Source organism: Engystomops pustulosus, chromosome 6 (assembly GCF_040894005.1).
Source record: "Engystomops pustulosus chromosome 6, aEngPut4.maternal, whole genome shotgun sequence".
In the NCBI taxonomy this organism is placed as follows: Eukaryota; Metazoa; Chordata; class Amphibia; order Anura; family Leptodactylidae; genus Engystomops; species Engystomops pustulosus.
In genome coordinates this window covers 154,733,186-154,752,422 of record NC_092416.1, presented here as the reverse complement: position 1 = coordinate 154,752,422, position 19,237 = coordinate 154,733,186, and the positions used below count along the sequence as shown (strand labels likewise).

Genomic DNA, 19,237 nt, shown 5'->3' with positions numbered 1-19,237 from the left:
TGTATGCATATAGCACTGCCTGTCAGCATAGTATCATTCCAGCACTCCCCTCCTCTATGCATATAGCCCTCCCTGTCCGCATAGTAGCACTCCACTCCTCTATGCATATAGCTCTCCTTGTCACCATAGTAGCACTCCAGCACTCTACTCCTGTATACATATAGCCCTGCCTGTCGGCACAGCAGCACTCCCGTCCTCTATGCATATAGCCCTCCCTGTCAGCATAGCATCACTCCAGCACTCCCCTCTACCCCTCTTTTACTGTTTCCCTCTGATTAAGCATGAGCTGTTCAAGCTTTAAAGGGGATTGCCCATGAAAGAAAATTCAAATTGTAATCATCTAGATGTGATTGCACGCTAAAAATCATTTTTAACCCCTCATTTTACAATTTTACTCAGTTTTATTGCTGTTTTAGCTCCTATCACTCAGTGATGATCAGTGTAAGATTCCAGAGTGTGGGCGGGGAGTCTCTAACCAGAAACTTAATGATGCTATGAGGTGCTGTGTGCTGACAATGTGCTTAGATTATCAGGGTAGAAGGTTTATATACACTTTCATTTAGCTTCTGAACATTCTACTAGTGTTTGGCGATGAGACGGATAAGAGATGCATATTACAAATGACTACTATTACAGGCATAACATACACAGCTCTGCTATATCTCTCCTAAAATGCATACTGTCAGACCTGCTGTCCCTCCCCCGGATAAAGATCTTATATTTCTGTAGCTTTACTCTCCTCACGAGCCGGCCATTAGGGAGACAGTGTGTGAGAGCTCATCTTGGAATAAAAGGGTGAGGGCTCAGGGTCAGACCGGATAACACCTAAAATCGCAGCAGCCATTATGGAGGATGGGATGGAGTAGAAGTCCATCGAGGCAGCTGTGATTTCATGTGATCAGTTATATACATGGGGTAGTCATTGCTTATTTAACAGGACCCTTGATCACCTCACCCTGGTCACTTTACATGCTGAGAAGAAGCTTAGGACATGAGGAGGAGTAGATGGGAGGGGCCCACAAAGCAGGACACGCCCCCTCAGATGCAAGGGAAACCTACATAAGCTCATAAAGCTCAGTGAATGTGTGTTTATGTCTGCTAAAGGAATCTGCACATTTACAATCACCAAATTTTGCACAGTGGCCTCCTTTGACTCATTCTGGACTCTGTTTTAAGTCAAAATAGTCACCCCACCCTTTCCAAAACACACTTATTAACCTCCTTATACTGGAGTCATTGTCTGCTGCTGCTGTGGTAGTTAGCAACTAATCACAGCTCAGCTTCTATTTTGCCACATGTCATTAATATGAGCGCTGAGCTTTGATTGGTTACTATGGGCAATGAGTATACGATTATGTGTGAGGTCTGGCAGACAGACAAGGAGGGAGACAGAGAGAGAAATGGATATAAAATATTTTTTGTTAACCTATTCTATTTTGTTATAGCTAAGAACAGTTTACTATCCTGGGCAACGCCGGAAGCTACAGCTAGTATAACATGAAGTTGATTTATGGGGATGTAAGGGAAATAATTTTTAGCTAAAAGAAGGGGGTCAGTCAGTTACTAGTGCTCTATAGGAACCTGTCACTGGCTGTACATGTGAAAATGTGGTGACAGGTTCCCTTTAAATACGGTACAACCATGATCCCGGCGTATCACATACGTTACACCCATTGCAGGCGACACATCAGGGATATAATAGAGGAGGATGAGTGATCGCTGATGGCAGGATTGAATAATTTAGACTCTATAAATGGAGCTTCCCTCTAGTACACGCCCAGTAATTACTGACCCAGAAAAGAGCTGGAATTTTGTCCTCTAACAGACTACAAATCCAGACAGTTCTCATTTTTTAATTTACATTATTTAATGACCAAGTTTCACATTTGATGTGTCATAACTTGAGATGCTTTGATATGATAACAACCAGTGCTGGCAATGATCAAGAAATGAGGCGGCTATAATAAGTGCGTGTAATATATAAAGTCTGCAAGTCTTTATTATAGCCTGGGACAACCTGCAGAACCGGTTATGGCAATGGTTACATTATATCATCAGGCTGGTCCATGTTGTACAAAGATGTGAGGGACAGAGAATGATAATAAAGAGTATAAAAGTATAAGAGTAAATACATTTTTTTTTCACAGAAAATAGTGTTTAAGTGATAATAAACTTTGTATTATACCCATTAAAGGGGTTGTTCAGTCACAAGAAGTTGGCCCCTATCTACAAGATAGGGAGTAACTTGCTGAGTGGTGGGACCCCCACGGATCCACAGAATGGGGGTCTGTTGTAGCGCAAAAAGAATGGTGCAGCAGGTGGTACATGCACACTGCCGTTCTATTCACTGTCTATTGAAATGATGAGTACTGCGCTCATCTATCCCTTTTAGTGCCATACAGATGTATAGAGCAGCAGGGCGCATGTGCGTCTGGCTGCTGTGTTCATTGGGAGTACATTCTTATGATCTGTGGGGGGTACCACAACTGTGACTTCCACTGATCAGTAAGTTAGCCCCTATACTGTGGATAACGAGTTGTGACTTGACAACCCCTAAAGTACTGCAGATTGTCTGTGCGTTTTGCCTGCTCTTTCTCCTGCAGTGAGCAGTGTGATCTACTTCAGACAAATAAGGAGGCTAACGATTAACTCTTTCCATAATTAGAGCATATTTCCATTCATTCAGCTCTATGAGGAGATTAGACTAGCCAGGGACTGTCTGTAAAGAATTAAATCATTACACACTTTATCAGGTTCCTTTATCTCGCAGCTGTCCGTGGATATAAGGAAGTAAGTTAGTTCCCAAACTACTTTATACAAAAAAGGACGACGCAGGAACAGATTTCTTGTATTTCAGTGTTCATTTCTGCAGTTTTTTTGAAAGTTTAGTAACACCCTAACAAGAATAAGAAGAGCAAAAAGATCTAGTGCTAAAGAAATTCCACTTTATTCAAAGACACTTGTAAAATCTGGTCACACACAGCGAAAACAGTCAAAACGCGTAGATCGTTTTATTTTTCATTAAGAAAAACCTCAGTCTGTTTTTTATATATGTGGCACGTGAGTTGCTAAATGTGGATGTGCAACCCTTTGATAAAGTTGCAGAATTGGTGCAGCTACTTCCAAGTTTTCCTAAGTTACTGAGGGACTGAAGTGTAGTTGTGCCTAAATTTCAAGCTTTTTTAAAAGTTGCACTTTATAAATGGGTCTACCACATTTAGATTCAAGGGATATATTTGGATATATCTAAAGTGGATTGCAGCACCCCCACAGTTTTCAAAGCTTTGGTTGCCGCCACACAGGTGCCATCATGTGGAACCCCAACATACCAGCAAATTTGAAGATAGACCATGCTTAGAAAATAGATTTATAGGGGGTAATTTGTCATTAGACAGCTCCTTGCGAAAGTTCTACGTCTGGCTTTTGAGTCCGCCGTCAGATTCCTTAGAGTTGCTTTGGCCCTTTTAATAAATGTTCTTATACCTGCTTAATTCCTTTTTAGTTTTTTTCAAAAAGTCGCAAAAACGCATAAAAAGTCCCAGCACATACGCCAGCAGGGAATTGGAGTGACTAAGTCTTGAATGTGTTTTTGCACCGTGTTGCAATAGCAGTAGTTCTATGTTTACGTCAGTGTGACCTGTGTGATATTTTAGCAGTCAAAAGTCTAATGACCAAAATGACCACTGATAAATAACCTTTATAAAATTTATGTAGATTCGCTTCTCGGTGCAGCTAGAAATTTTCAATGCTGTCAGAGCACCCCAGTCCATTTTTCTCACCCTCCCTGCTTTAACATCAGCACCCTCTCATTCCGAATCCTTCATGTACAACTCTTCAGCACCCATCTTATTTTGCTCTCCTTGTTCTGAACTATTGCTCATACACGGTTCTCGTCTTCTGGGCGCAGACACATTAGTTGTAGTTCTTTATGGTTTAAAGGAAACCTACCATCAAGGGTCTACCTACTATCTACCTGACCCTTAGGCTACATTCACACGGCCGTATGGGGGAAGTATATACAGCAGACCTATATACACCATATATACGCCACCCATAGATGGCATAGGGCACATGTTTCCCCATCATACGGCGCCGAGCGCCATATATTGCTATGGAGAGTGGCGGGGGTGAGCAGTGTCCCTTCTATTGTCCCGATGTGTGCCTGCTGTGCTGCGGTACAGTGGACACATAGTCGTGTAAATGTAGCCTTGAACTGTCTGTGTATAATCTTTTCATTCAGTAGATGTTGAGAAAATTCTTATCTTTTATTTATGCAAATGATCAGCAGAGGCTACTGGGAGGTGGAGTAGGCTCCCCGGGGAGCGGGAGTCAAGGCGACTCCACGGCCCCGTAAGCTTTAGCCGATCCCACCTACCAGCACCACCTTGTTGTGCTCCGGCTCCCTTTAATGATCTTGAAGCACCAGCTTTGGGACGGTAGTGTGCAATGGAGGCACTGGTAGGTTGAATCAGCTGGGGAGAGAAATAGCCTTGGCTCCCGCTCCTCGGAAAGGCTACTCCTCGCCCCAGTATCCTCTGCCGATGATTTGCATAAATAAAGATAAAAATTTTTTCAGTGTCTTCTGAATGTAACGATTAGATAGGGACAGTATAGGGATCTGGCAGATAGTAGAAACCTACCACTGGTTTCCTTTAAAAAAAATATTGGAGGTAGTTGGCAAAAGCATAGTGATGCTCTGGACAATGTTCTTCTGGAAAACCTTGGGTCGTGGCAATGTGAATGTAGCTATGACACATACCCATAGATTGTATAGACATACTGTAAGAATCTGCCGCCAGATATCAGAGGAAAACTTCATGTCTCCACGAGTCTGACAGCACAAGAAGGATCCACATAATTGTAGGTTTTTATGTGACAATGAGTCAGTGTAAATCTTTATTAAATGTGTCCTGATTATAAAGTTTTATATAAAAAAATAACTAAAATAAGACATAAAAACGAGAGGATGTTGTGTCTTCTCTAACCTGCCTGGATCTATATCATCACTGACCACCACCTGAAATTCACAGACGAGACTTGCAACATAAACATTTTATTTTCTCTTTCTATAAATTAGATTTTATGCAGGTTTTGCCTATTGAAAAACAATACTAAGCCTGTAGTGTGTAAGGTTGTGTTCAGACGGTGCAGTTAAAACTAAATCAAAAGTCTATGCGCATGTTTCATATATAAAATAAATCGCATTCTGATGTGGTTCTATCTGCAGCCCGACTGCATCATCATCTGTACAACAATTGCACACATCATTCACTCTGCACATGGAGACTGTGGTAATACCAGTTAAGTTAGAAGAGATTTGCACAGAAAGTTTTCAACCGGTAACCACCACTAGGGGGAGCTTAATGCATACAATTTATACATGGAATCGAATGATAAAACTGTATACAGTAACCTCATCTAATGGTTTCTGCATGGGGTAGAAAGCTGTCATGTAAACAAAAATTCTATTCTGGGGACTTGTAACAAATTATCAATAGCTTTATAATAGTATAATAATGGGTTGGTTGATATCAGATCAGTGATGGGCACTTCCATTCAAAACAGCAATGGTCATCCAGTGAGCTCTGCTTCCACCAATTTCCAGGTCAGCATCTTTAGGTTCATTGGTCATGTGGTCAGGTTGCGGATCTCTCTTGGTCAAATAAACAGTGTTGAGCTGCAATACCAAACATAGCCACTGTACAATTTATAGTGCTGTTCTGGAGGGAAGGGATCATGGCTTGCTGCAATCTCTTAGACTGCTCATCTGTGGAGGTTTCCTAGAGTCGGATCCATAATAGCCTACGCCCCCAAATCTGATATGTTTTTAGTTCTGGAAGATCCCTTTAAGAAATCAGATCATTACTGCCACAAAAATCCAACCAGTTTCATGGTACCAGCTTTCAGCTGCTGTGTGAAAACACCGCCTAAAGGTCATTCAACACTTGTTTTGGAGAGAATAGCCCCTGTAAAAGGACCCTTAATAACCGGCTTCAGCTTTCCTTATGGATGTTCAGGAGTTGCCCTTTAAGTAAGCGAGTGCAAGCAGATGAAGCTCTCAAGTTGTCTACAGAGAGTAGAAATTATCGCCTCCTCACAGCTATTTTACTCATCCCCACTATAATTACCTGGGTATGTGGGTGGCACTGGCACTAGCTCCTAGAAATCCCAGTCTTGTGTGCCACCTCATTCTTTCCACAGATGCCCCTGTGCTCTTGCTGGTCATACATTCTTGCAATCACTGGTGAGGACCTTGTCCCATTGATATTACATTCCCCAAACCGCAGTGAATCTGCCCTTGTATAGGGCTACAGTCAATGACCTCCCCATCCACTGTCATGATACCTGAGCTTTCCGAAGGCTCAATCCTAAATGCCTGCACCGGAACATGGAAGAGGTGCGGGATCTCCTGGTCTAGGTGGGTTCCTTTCTCCATCGCCATAAATAATTTAATAAGAGATTTCCGGGAGATCCTAGAGGTGGCATAGAAGAGGTGGATGTTACCTTCTCCAGGACCTTTGATCATTGGAGCTGTAAAGTGTTCAGCACCTAGATGAGACTGGTAGAGAGCAAGGACCAGAACAAATTGGTCCTCCACTGTGTGCCAGTGACTCGGGACAGGTTGGTCCAGTGGTACCAGTAAGGAATCTACCAATATCTGTGTCTCCTTACTGTCTGATGAGGAACTACCCCCATTACAGGTAGTGTCCTTCTCCTCAGATGAGGCTGGGAGGTAGGACAGTCGTCCTCTATAAGTTCTCAGTGCAGTCAGACGGACAAAAGTGCCAATAGAGAAACGTGCATATCCCATAAACCTATACTTCTCACTTTCTATGTCCACGTCGGAAATGAAGCCCCATGCCAAGCTGAGAAAGGAGAAGATCCTCTGCTGGGAGGAGGTGGTCAGTGAGACAATGTCCAGGGGGACAGGATGACCCTTACATAAAATAAATGCACAGTTGGTCAGGAGTTTAGTTCCCGTCACTTGCTGGTGCCTGCAAAACAAAGGAAAGAGATTAACAATGGCGCCGTAGATGAGTCGCGAACATCCCATTGTAACCCCTACCACCCCAGAAGTCTTCAAGGGTTCCTCATACCATATGGCATATATTTTATCATGGACCATCATTATATGTATAGTGACCTTCCATGAGTTTGTTTTCAGCCATGTTGGTAAGGTGAAGAGTTCACAAACTGCTGTGTCCCATCTGTTATCAGCCCCTTCAAGACCTCTCTGGGGATTTGGATTAGTCTTCAAGTTGATAGTAGTTACAATGGGAAATGTGTCTGCCTCATCTGCTGCCAAACACAATGGTCCTGGAAAGCTTCATGGCCTTCATGAAGGGTGATAATGACTATAATTATGGAGGACGCCCGTTCCCACCTGACCACAGTTGGATTCATCAGCCCACCAGACATATGGACCCAACCAGCCACCATCATTCCACCAACAATAAAATTGCTAGATCTACTCAGATTTGGGTAACAAGTGTTCTTGTGTCTATGTGGCCATCAGAGGATCCTATGTAGCTTTACCAGCATCTCCTTACATGACCAAAAAAACTTAATATGGGATGAAAACCATGAAAGCCAAAACCTTACCCCGAATAATGATTGATAGATGCCGCCAGTGCATTCCCAGAACCTCCAGGCAGGATAGAGAGGATCTTTTTAATGGCCTTTGCCCAATCCGGTCGCTCCATTAACCCATTAATGACCTGCAACAGAAACAACCATTTAGACAGAGAAATGTGAAAGCTGTAAGGTAATCATTAGATCAGAAGCTACAATGATTCTTAACCAATTACCTCAAACATCAGCCCGTCCCCCGACATCACCACTATGGCATCCCAGGTGGACAGGTCCTGCTCCTGCACCACTTCACGCGCTTGATTGGGTCTCTCTGTGTAGGACAAAAATATAGATGTGGTATAAATCAGGTATCCAGGCAGCACAAGCTCATGAGAAGTTATCAATGTAATTCTTCTAGAATGTACATGACTGGAATTTTCCTAATAGTTATCCATCTTCATCGCCTTCATCTACCAAATTCTTGTGTAAATCCTGCAGATCATTCATCCGTCCTCCTATCTCAGGTCACACAACATTTATAGAGTCGATTCATATAAATCATTCCAAATTAAGATGGTAATGGAAACAGCCCCTTTCATGAATACTATAGAGTGGTAGTAAAGAGATGTAACCGAGTGTATAATGATGCAATACAGGGGTCTGCCAAAAATCTTCTCCTCTGCCCCATTTTGTACACACGCAAGGAATAGTTAATAGTTGTTGTTGACCAAATTATCATTAGCAGATGTGCCATTAGCGGAAGCCTCCAGCAGTATAACTAACTTGTTATATGTCAATACTTTCCCTCACAGCTAATGACAATGAGATCCTGCTGGCTATGTTCCAATCTACACAGCAAAGCTAAAAAAAGTGACTGCAGAGCACAGGACATTCAGCTTCTAGTGACTGCTCTTATGGCCAGTGTACTGACTGCACATTTTTCGGGTTAATCAGTAATAAAGGGTTATTACACCTCAAGTCACTGGGTGGATTTATACATTTTGACATTTTCCTTTGCACATACTTATCTTGAGGCATGTTCATGTAACGGTAGGAATTTTATTAAAGGTAACAACAGCATTGAGACCATTAAACCTCTTTGTGACCCCTTTGGTAGTCGTAGGTTAATAGCTATTGAATGGCACCTTACACTAAGGCGCCAACAGTTACAGAGAAAGCAACAGCAAGACTGAAATTAGGGCCCTCTCCGTACTGCCCAACACACTCCTAACCACAGGGGACAAGAAATCCTGCAAAATATGGGAATATATGACTTAAAGCAGGAGATCTATGTAAGAAGTGGAGTAAATCCTGACAGGTCTCCCAGGAGAGACAATCAGAGTCCTGATTATCCCACACACACAAGTAATTGGCAGTGAGAGTCCTGATTACTTCATTCCCACAAATTATTTGGTACTCATTGATATAAGGAGAACTGTCAATCACTGTGTGTGGGCTGGGTTACCAGGACTCTCACCGTCAATCACTGTGTGTGGGAGGGATTACCAGGACTCTCACCGTCAATCACTGTGTGTGGGCGGGGTTACCAGGACTCTCACCGTCAATCACTGTGTGTGGGCGGGGTTACCAGGACTCTCACCGTCAATCACTGACTTTGTGTGGGTGTATAAGAGCTAACCAGTAATGAAAGATGCAAATGTGGGCAACAACCCTATTTTGTCCTCCCACTTTCAAAGCAGTTCAGTGATATATACTAAAACACCAACCATTAATAGTTATGCATTAAAAACACAGTATCACCAGGTATAGCTTGGAAACCAGCTTAGAAAAAGTGATTAATAAAAACCAATACCCAAAATATCGTCAAACCAACCCGCCGGTAAACGGTTCTCCCAAATAATATGGCGTTGAAATAGATCAGTCTTACTGGCCTTGGCATCAAGAGGTCTACTCACTGTAAGGTAGCACGCAGCAACTCATGTCCCAAATATCTGTTAGATGGTGGCGTGGATACGGGCAGCGCGCTAACACTTTCCCTAACCCCCTTGACATTAGCTCTTGCCCTTACAAGGGCAGTACCTTGTACATTTGCCCTGTCAATGTAATACACCCTGCGTCCCCCCACCCTGACACATTTCGTCCCTTAGTGGATTCTTCAGAGGGTACAGCGGAGGATGCAGGCTTAAATCGACAAAATTGTCTTAACCCTGGTGAGGGGTAAACAACCGGGGTAGGATAGAGTAAGTACGAAGTATAAGGCTACGTTCACACAATGTGTGCCCACTGTACTGAATCACGGCGGGCACACACCGGCGCCAAGGTGAGGAGTAGTAGTAATATATAGCGCATAGTAATATATGGCGCACAGTGCGCCCATTGCCGCCTATGGAGGACGTATATACACCCCCCATACGGTCGTGTGAACATAGCCTAACTATCAGGGCTCGTGTCCAGAGTCCCTAATAATAATCATACTCATGAGTAAGGTCTCTATTAGGGCTTGTGTCTAGTTATACAACAATTTACCAGCGGCTTGGTTTGACGATATTCGGTGTATTAGTTTTTATTAATAACTTTTTCTATGCTGGTTTGATGCCTGGTGATACTGGGTTTTTAATTATATCCATTTAAGGTTGGCGTTTTTAGTATATCACGCTTATTTCTGTCACTGAGTGTGGGCGGGGTAATCGGGACGGTCACTGCCAGTCACTGAGTGTGGGCGGGGTAATCGGGACGGTCACTGCCAGTCACTGTGTGTGGGCGGGGTAATCGGGACGGTCACTGCCAGTCACTGTGTGTGGGCGGGGTAATCGGGACGGTCACTGCCAGTCACTGTGTGTGGGCGGGGTAATCGGGACGGTCACTGCCAGTCACTGTGTGTGGGCGGGGTAATCGGGACGGTCACTGCCAGTCACTGTGTGTGGGCGGGGTAATCGGGACGGTCACTGCCAGTCACTGTGTGTGGGCGGGGTAATCGGGACGGTCACTGCCAGTCACTGTGTGTGGGCGGGGTAATCGGGACGGTCACTGCCAGTCACTGTGTGTGGGCGGGGTAATCGGGACGGTCACTGCCAGTCACTGTGTGTGGGCGGGGTAATCGGGACGGTCACTGCCAGTCACTGTGTGAGGGCGGGGTAATCGGGACGGTCACTGCCAGTCACTGTGTGAGGGCGGGGTAATCGGGACGGTCACTGCCAGTCACTGTGTGAGGGCGGGGTAATCGGGACGGTCACTGCCAGTCACTGTGTGAGGGCGGGGTAATCGGGACGGTCACTGCCAGTCACTGTGTGAGGGCGGGGTAATCGGGACGGTCACTGCCAGTCACTGTGTGAGGGCGGGGTAATCGGGACGGTCACTGCCAGTCACTGTGTGAGGGCGGGGTAATCGGGACGGTCACTGCCAGTCACTGTGTGTGGGCGGGGTAATCGGGACGGTCACTGCCAGTCACTGTGTGAGGGCGGGGTAATCGGGACGGTCACTGCCAGTCACTGTGTGAGGGCGGGGTAATCGGGACGGTCACTGCCAGTCACTGTGTGTGGGCGGGGTAATCGGGACGGTCACTGCCAGTCACTGTGTGAGGGCGGGGTAATCGGGACGGTCACTGCCAGTCACTGTGTGAGGGCGGGGTAATCGGGACGGTCACTGCCAGTCACTGTGTGTGGGCGGGGTAATCGGGACGGTCACTGCCAGTCACTGTGTGTGGGCGGGGTAATCGGGACGGTCACTGCCAGTCACTGTGTGTGGGCGGGATAATCGGGACGGTCACTGCCAATCACTGTGTGTGGGCGGGATAATCGGGACGGTCACTGCCAATCACTGTGTGTGGGCGGGATAATCGGGACGGTCACTGCCAATCACTGTGTGTGGGCGGGATAATCGGGACGGTCACTGCCAATCACTGTGTGTGGGCGGGATAATCGGGACGGTCACTGCCAATCACTGTGTGTGGGCGGGATAATCAGGACTCTCATCGTCTTTGCTAGGAGTCCTGTGAGGATTTTGCCTTTTGCTCCTTATTTCAGCTCCAAATCATATAATCCTATACATCACAGAGCTTATCTTCTCTCTTCCACCATATCTGGCTCTCAGATAACACAGCACACAAAACCTGACAGGTTTATCACCAAGATTATGATAAAAATGCTGAATTTCCTTTTCACTTTGATAAAAGAACAGTATTTGATTGGCCATTGCACTGGTGCACCTATGAGGGAATGTATATATTTTATATTAACTATAAGTGCGATAGTCACATGATTTCTCTCCAAGGTCACCTGGTATGAGGTCTTTTGAACGTACCGACTGATAACAAGTAGAAATATAGTGTTAGCCATTGACCTTCCTGTCAGGTCTGTATAAACATATGGTACCTGGTCACTACATCTACACCACAAAGAGGGAAAAGTTGTAACATCAAGGTATCTATATTTTTCCAGGTCAAAGTTCAACTATACATTGATTTAACCTGCGAGTCACATTACCTGTCACGAACAGGGTGAAGTGGGCATTGGCCTCTGTTAACATTGGCATCACATGGGTCTCAAAGAGAGTCAGTGCTTTTCCAGTTCCTCCTCGTGGATTGAGCAGCACCAGAAAGCGAGGTGGAGAGGGCAAAAGTCGTGGGGGACCTGGGTGATGAAATGACTGGTTATTATATATACAGCAATATCATCTCTAGATAGACATGAGTGTTCACATTTCAAGGATTTTCCTTTTACACTTCTCATACCCCAGCCTACATAATCAGAGGACTAAATTTCAAGATGCCCTGCCTGATTTCACAGAAGAGGGTTGGCAGATAGTTAAAAAGGTTAATACTCTTTACGGCTGAAATGAGGGATGCTAGGCCTGGCCACACCAGGACTTACCTCAGGAAGCCATTTTAATTCAATTCAAAAAGTAAATTCAAACATTTTTCTAAACTACCATATGTACTCGAGTATAAGCTGAGGTGCCTCAAAAAATGGACAACTTATTGACTCGAGTATAAGCCTAGGGTGGGAAATGCAGCCGCTTATAAAATTTTCAGTAGCCTCCCTCGTTAAAAAAATGTCAGCAGCCTCCCCTAATTAATAAAATGTCCAGCAGCCTCCCCTAATTAATAAAATGTCCAGCAGCCGCCCCCTCATTAATGAAATGTGCATTTCATGCCACAATTGCGTAGTGTCTTCCTTGCACACCCGGCATGTGCAGGACAAACTTTATTGTGTTTGGGGAATGTTTTTTTGGAGAGGAGGAGGTCTTTGATGAATTGGGATGTATAAATATTTTTATATAAAAGAGTGAATGATACTAATTTTTACAATCTGATCAGACCGTCCACCTACAAACTGGCAGATAGAAACAAACATTCAGCAATGAAGTGTTAATGTTTGGGGATCCAAATCTATTTCCTCTTATCAGCTGCACACAGCTTGGTTCTTGACCTGATCGCCACAGTCCCTGCAAACCAATTTGGGAAACCCTTTCTATCAGCCCCTGAAGAGCACTTCCACCCACATTATCTCCACACACAGATGCAATCATGCGGTATGAATGCCAATTTAGGGCCATGGTGCTTTGCACTTTTACACTTATGGGGGAAGGAAAGTGACAAACACGCTTCTATGTGGGGTTGTCACTGAGCCTTCTGTGCTGAAGTTTTTAATTGTTCAGAACAGGTTTTATTAGTTTTTTAGGTTTCTTAAGCCATCATACAGCAGTGTGGGCCCCCTGTTTCTGTATACTTGGCTTCCCCCATTTCCTTTTGCATTGAGGATATGGGAACATGACCGAAATACCTAAATAGGTGAAGGCTTCATCAAGGTACAGAATTGGACTATTTCCCAAAACTAATTAAAATGTCTACAATAAGGAGCAGCGCTGCGGAAAAAAAGAACAATTCCTGTACTATTAGACAGCATTATGTTATTCAAGAGAAGCAGATAATCCTAAAATCAAGTCCCGGGAGTGGGAAAACAACACCAAAAAAGTCTGAGAAAATAAAAACTCTGAGGATTGACATATAGTGTTATATCTAAAAGGTTCTACCAAACTTTTAAAAATGTGGTGCCCTAAACTGATCTACATGGATAGAAGACCTGGTGGATGCATGGAACTAGACCAATGGGACCAATCAATCCCTTGTGCAGGATTTTTTAACATCTAGCACCCCCACTGTTTGAAAAAAACACAGCATTTTAATTTTTATGATTTATAGCGCTGAACATTGTATAGGGGTCTCTACTGGTATTGCAGCACTTAACCAGGACTAAGATGCACACAGATTAGGTGACAAATGGATTTGACATTACAGCCCCATAAGGTGCTCCAAACACTTGATTGCTGCCCCCACCAGTCAGAAGACCCCTAGAAAACCGGTTCTGTACTAATGGGTGTATGAGAATGCATCCCGATGCTCTATGCCCAAACTTCAACCAAAATCCACTTATTTACCTTGAAGTGCCAACATGGAATTTTAAGCAGTAACTTATTGCTACCTGTTCTTCCACATCTTTCAATCATATTGGCCCCCTGAGGCAGCCAATACAGTTGAAAGAACATCATTGTAGGGTCCAGGGTCTCTCTGTACAGTAAAAATGTAGGGTCCAGCAGGAAGACCTCCAAAGATAATGCAACCCTGTCCACACCTACTCAAATTTCCTGCAGTTCCAAACAGCCAATGAAGTGTCTCTTTAAAATATCTTTATATCTAAAGCATCTCTTAAGTTGCCTGGGACTGCAGGAAGATTTGGTCCTATTTGGTGAACTCTGTCCTGGGGTGATGGTCTGACTGCCCACAGAAATGGCTCTGAGTGCCACCTCTGGCACTCGTGCCGTAGGTTCGCCACCACTGCTCTATTCAATTATATGGGAATGACAAAAATAGCCAAACACAGCGCTCAGGTATCTCCGCCAGTAAACGGGAGATCATGGGGTTCCAAGCAGTCAGACTCTTATCCATCAGCTTGTTATCTGCCATTCTGTGGAAAGGGAAAACATGTTAAGTTGGGAAAACAATTTAACCTCACACACAACGCCATTTCATGGGAAGTGTCTCTTCACTTCCTCTCAAGCACACCGCCATACATTGCACAGTGTAGGTGTTTAGCAATGCAACTCCACTTATCCGCTTGAGTGGGACGGAGTTGCAACCTGGCAATGTGATTGATGGCCATTGAAGTCCATGGTCTGAGAATCATCTCTCACCACTTCAGACAGGTAACACATGCAATTTCAAATGCATCATAACAGCTGACAAGAGATTTGCCTGTTTACATAGCTGTTAAAAAGATGTAAACAAAACAGATAATGCTGCGTTAACATGGTTTTTTTTTGTAAAACATTGTTAACACCTATGGAATCAGGCAAATCTCCTGTTCTCAGCTGTTCTGATGCGTTACTGCCACATGTGAACGCTCCCAACACCACTAATACCTCATATAGGGGGATACAGAATTGTCGCAAATTCCATGTAAGTCTTTGTGTACAGAGATATAAATCAGGTTTCTATGGGACAAATCCTGCAAAGTAATACACTGCGATGTATAATGTAAATGCTGGAATGTGCTCCGACCTGTCTGTGCCTCCTCCACCTGATAGGGGTTACGCCTGGTGTGTGTTACCTGTACACAGGGCAATGATCTGGAAGCAGGTCACTGATTCACTGGAGCGCAAACACAAAGCGATAATGGCAGGGTGACACAACACAGGACACAAGCGAGTGGCGGGAGAAGATCACAGACAACTCATGTAACAGGAATACAGGGATACTTAGATGGTACAATTGTAAAATAAAAGGAGCTCTCACATAAAGGGAAAGAACTGTATAGAATATTTACACAAAGTGCTGCTTTACAGCTTTGTGCATCCTAATAATTTACAGCTCTATTATCAGAAACTTGTGTGGGGTCCAGTCAGTATCCTGCTCCGGAGCCCTTGCTTCTGATTGTTCCTATTATTTGGGTCCTGTCGGTACCCTGCTGCCTATACCTTAACATTGGCATTGCCAATGGGGTGCTGTCCAAAAGGGGTGCTGTCTGTGGCCTGCTGCCTAGCCCTCGACTCTTATGGTTTCTGTTGTGGGTGTCCTGTACGTACCCACTCAGCCACCGTGCCACTAGTCAGTATCCTGCTGCCTAGCCCTTGCCTCTTTATGGGGGGCCCAGTCAGTATCCTGCTGCCTAGCCCTTGCCTCTTTATGGGGGGCCCAGTCAGTATCCTGCTGCCTAGCCATTGCCTCTTTATGGGGGGCCCAGTCAGTATCCTGCTGCCTAGCCCTTGCCTCTTTATGGGGGGCCCAGTCAGTATCCTGCTGCCTAGCCCTTGCCTCTTTATGGGGGGCCCAGTCAGTATCCTGCTGCCTAGCCCTTGCCTCTTTATGGGGGGCCCAGTCAGTATCCTGCTGCCTAGCCCTTGCCTCTTTATGGGGGGCCCAGTCAGTATCCTGCTGCCTAGCCCTTGCCTCTTTATGGGGGGCCCAGTCAGTATCCTGCTGCCTAGCCCTTGCCTCTTTATGGGGGGCCCAGTCAGTATCCTGCTGCCTAGCCCTTGCCTCTTTATGGGGGGCCCAGTCAGTATCCTGCTGCCTAGCCCTTGCCTCTTTATGGGGGGCCCAGTCAGTATCCTGCTGCCTAGCCCTTGCCTCTTTATGGGGGGCCCAGTCAGTATCCTGCTGCCTAGCCCTTGCCTCTTTATGGGGGCCCAGTCAGTATCCTGCTGCCTAGCCCTTGCCTCTTTATGGGGGGCCCAGTAAGTATTCTGCTGCCTAGCCCTTGTTTCTTTATGGGGGGCCCAGTCAGTATCCTGCTGCCTAGCCCTTGTTTCTTTATGGGGGGCCCAGTCGGTATCCTGCTGCCTAGCCCTTGCCTCTGACTGTTATGTGAGTTCTTATCATTACCATCAGGCTGAGCCCCTCTCTCCGTTCCATCTTGATTGCATTTTGGAATGCAAAGGAGACAGAATGTATGAACTCAGCCACAGGGCGGTTTCCCATATTGGGTTTTGGTCAAACAAACACAATGCTAGAGTCCGGGGACAGGCCTCGGCCCAATTGCATATGTGTTTCCATGGAAACACATGCGTTTGGTAACCAGCACCCGGTGTCTTGCATTTAGCCAGGTGCAGGTTACCGATCGCATGGGTTTCATTGGAAATGCATATGCGATTAGCCAGAGGCCTGCCCCTGGACTCTAGCATTGAGTTTGTAATTGCAGCGCCAGCAGCATGTGTGACTGCACCCCTAGGCTGGGTTCATATTTTGTGTCAAAGCATGTCTTTGTTAACATAATGTTAACACAAGTGTTAACATTTGCGTTTTCTAAATGAAAGTGTTAACATCTGTTTAATTAGGCAAAACTCTCTAAAGTTGTTGCAATGTATTTTTAAACACATGCATTAAACACGACGTGTGACTGCAGCCTAAGGGCGCGTTCACACGTTGCGTTTTGACCTGCGTTTTCATTGCGTTTGAAACGCATATACAACAGCTGAGGAGGGGCGATTTGCCTAATTACATCACTGTTAACGTTTCAGTTTACAAAACGCATCGTAAACGTGATGTTAACGCATGCGTTAACAAAGCGTTAACGCATGCGTTTTGTTAACGCATGCGTTAACATTGCGTTTACAAACGTAAACGGTAATGTAATTAGTCAAATTACCTCACATCAGCTGTTGTATATGCGTTTCAAACGCAATGAAAACGCAACCAAAACGCAACGTGTGAACGCGCCCTAAGGCTGGTGCCATACGCACCGCTTTGTCTGCATTTGTCTGCAAACGCAGACAAGGCCCCACCCACCGGGGTGGGCCGCGGCCCGATCGCATCGGCGTTTCTATGGAAACGCCTGCGATCGGGAATGAGCCGCCGCTGTTTTGCTTTAATTTAATGCGTTAATTTAACGTCGTTATGAGCGCAACACTAGCGGAACGTGTGAACGCACCCTCAGGGGTTCAATTTTTCAGATGCAGTTTTTGATGTCGAAACAAGGAGTGGAGTAAATAAAAGAGGAGCAGCGCCTCTCTGTGATATTCTCTCACCCATTATGATCCACACCTGCTTTTGGCTTTGAAAACTGCATCTGAAAAACTGACCATGTGAATGCAGCCTGACTGTTGTGGGGACACTAAGTAAGCTAGTATCTTGTATTTATTCAACTTTGAAGCTCAAGAAATTGTAGTTTTATCTAAGTGTCACTAATCTACACACGTCTGTACGGTGACCACTGATAACAAGGCCTACTCCCATTCACTAGTGTTACCCATAGCAACCAATCAGCATTCAGCTTTCATTTTACACAGGTTATATGAAAAGTGAGAAGAGGAATCTGATTAGTTGCTATAAACCACTTTTCTTTTAACGTGTGTTCACACGTTCAATTTTTTAGATGCAGTTTTTGATGTCCAAACCAGGAGAGGAGTTAAAAAAAAAAGAGGAGCACCTTTCCTCAATGATATGTTCTCCCATTATGATCAATACCTGCTTTTTGGCTTTTAAAATTGCATCTATAAAACTGAACATGTGAACGCATCCTAACTGCTTTCTCACATAAACAGCGCCCTCCCTATCTATGGGTTTTGTCAGGTATTGCAGCTTAACTCCATTCATTTCAATAGACTTGAACTGCAATACCACACACAACCGATGGATTGCTTTGGCCGTGTTTTAGAATTTTGGAAACCCTTCAGGAACGCAAATGTTGAGCTGCCAGACGCACCCGATTATAATAAATGAGGTCACGTAGAAAATCAACAGGTTACAAAGCAAAGTTTTCTAACTTTGGGTACAATATAGAAGAGCAACATTGTCACCTAACTACAAGTCATTGTGAAGCCACAGCCTGATGACTTCCGCCCAGTGTAATGATCGCTTACCTTGTTCATAAGAAAGCTGGCATATCTTCTGTGCCCAGGTCTTTGCCAGGTTAAAGTTATGTTCCCTATCCCTTGATGCCTCTGTCCGAAACGTCCTTGTAATCCTTTGCCGGTAACTTGTGGCCCCCAACATGCCTCGAAGAGGATAAAATATGACTTTGAAGTAGCCCCCTATGTCTTTGGGGTCTTTACCCCTGAAGGCACGACAACTAATGCAGTCGGAAAGTTGAAAGGAGGTACGTGAAGACCCCGAGGAAGCGGCGGAGAGGCTCTGGCTGAATAGCTGAGATCTAGTCAGGAGCAAGGACAAGGAATTGCCATCTTCAGGCACCTGGGAGAAGGTGTCACAGAGGAGGACGTCAGTTGGGACGCTGGCAAAGTCATGGGCTTCTCCCATCTTTGGCCCTTAAAAATGTAGAGAAATAAGAAATGATATGCAATGAAATAAGCAAAAAGAGTGCATAAGGTTCAGGAGATGATCTGCATAGAGAGTGCAAGGATCAGGCACCAGAGGAGAGACTGTCAGAGCAAAGAGAAACCGACTGAGGAGTATAACCAGCTCTGCCTGCTCCTCCGCCTGTCGCTTCACGTTTGACTCCTGTGTGCCTCTTAGCAGTAGCCTGCACCCCCTGCTCCGTGCTGCCCTCTAGTGTGGGCACTGCAGACTGTTAGGTATTTACTGAGGCCACTCACCTGTCCTGCAGAGGCGGTTAGATCTCTGCACAGGGGAGACACATTATGGCTTATTCACAAATCCGTCTTTTTTGTCAGTATGCTATCCGTGATTTTTACTCATTATCTACCCTTTATTTTCTATATGTTTTTTCACCTTTCTGTTTTATTACACTGA

At 45.0% G+C, this 19,237-nt stretch overlaps 1 protein-coding gene across 1 annotated transcript; it reads right to left on the bottom strand.

The window, feature by feature from the left end:
• Window positions 1-4,611: 4,611 nt before the first annotated feature.
• On the bottom strand, window positions 4,612-19,024 carry SPHK1 (sphingosine kinase 1). Its single transcript, XM_072111951.1, has 5 exons — window positions 18,388-19,024; window positions 12,015-12,161; window positions 7,809-7,903; window positions 7,603-7,718; window positions 4,612-6,995 (listed from the first exon to the last, which is right to left on the bottom strand). Exons 1-5 carry the CDS (start codon window positions 18,782-18,784, stop codon window positions 6,239-6,241), a joined length of 1,512 nt encoding a protein of 503 aa, XP_071968052.1. The 5' UTR covers window positions 18,785-19,024; the 3' UTR covers window positions 4,612-6,238.
• Window positions 19,025-19,237: the final 213 nt, after the last annotated feature.

Bases quoted from the DNA above. Each gene is read 5' to 3' on its own strand.
- SPHK1 (XM_072111951.1), bottom strand. From the start codon at position 18,784: ATGGGAGAAGCCCATGACTTTGCCAGCGTCCCAACTGACGTCCTCCTC. The intron at 7,904-12,014 runs GTAATGTGACTC...TGTCCTACACAG, and splicing joins CTTCACCCTGTTCGTGACAG to AGAGACCCAATCAAGCGCGT. The intron at 6,996-7,602 runs GTAAGGTTTTGG...TTTGTTTTGCAG, and splicing joins TCTATCAATCATTATTCGGG to GCACCAGCAAGTGACGGGAA.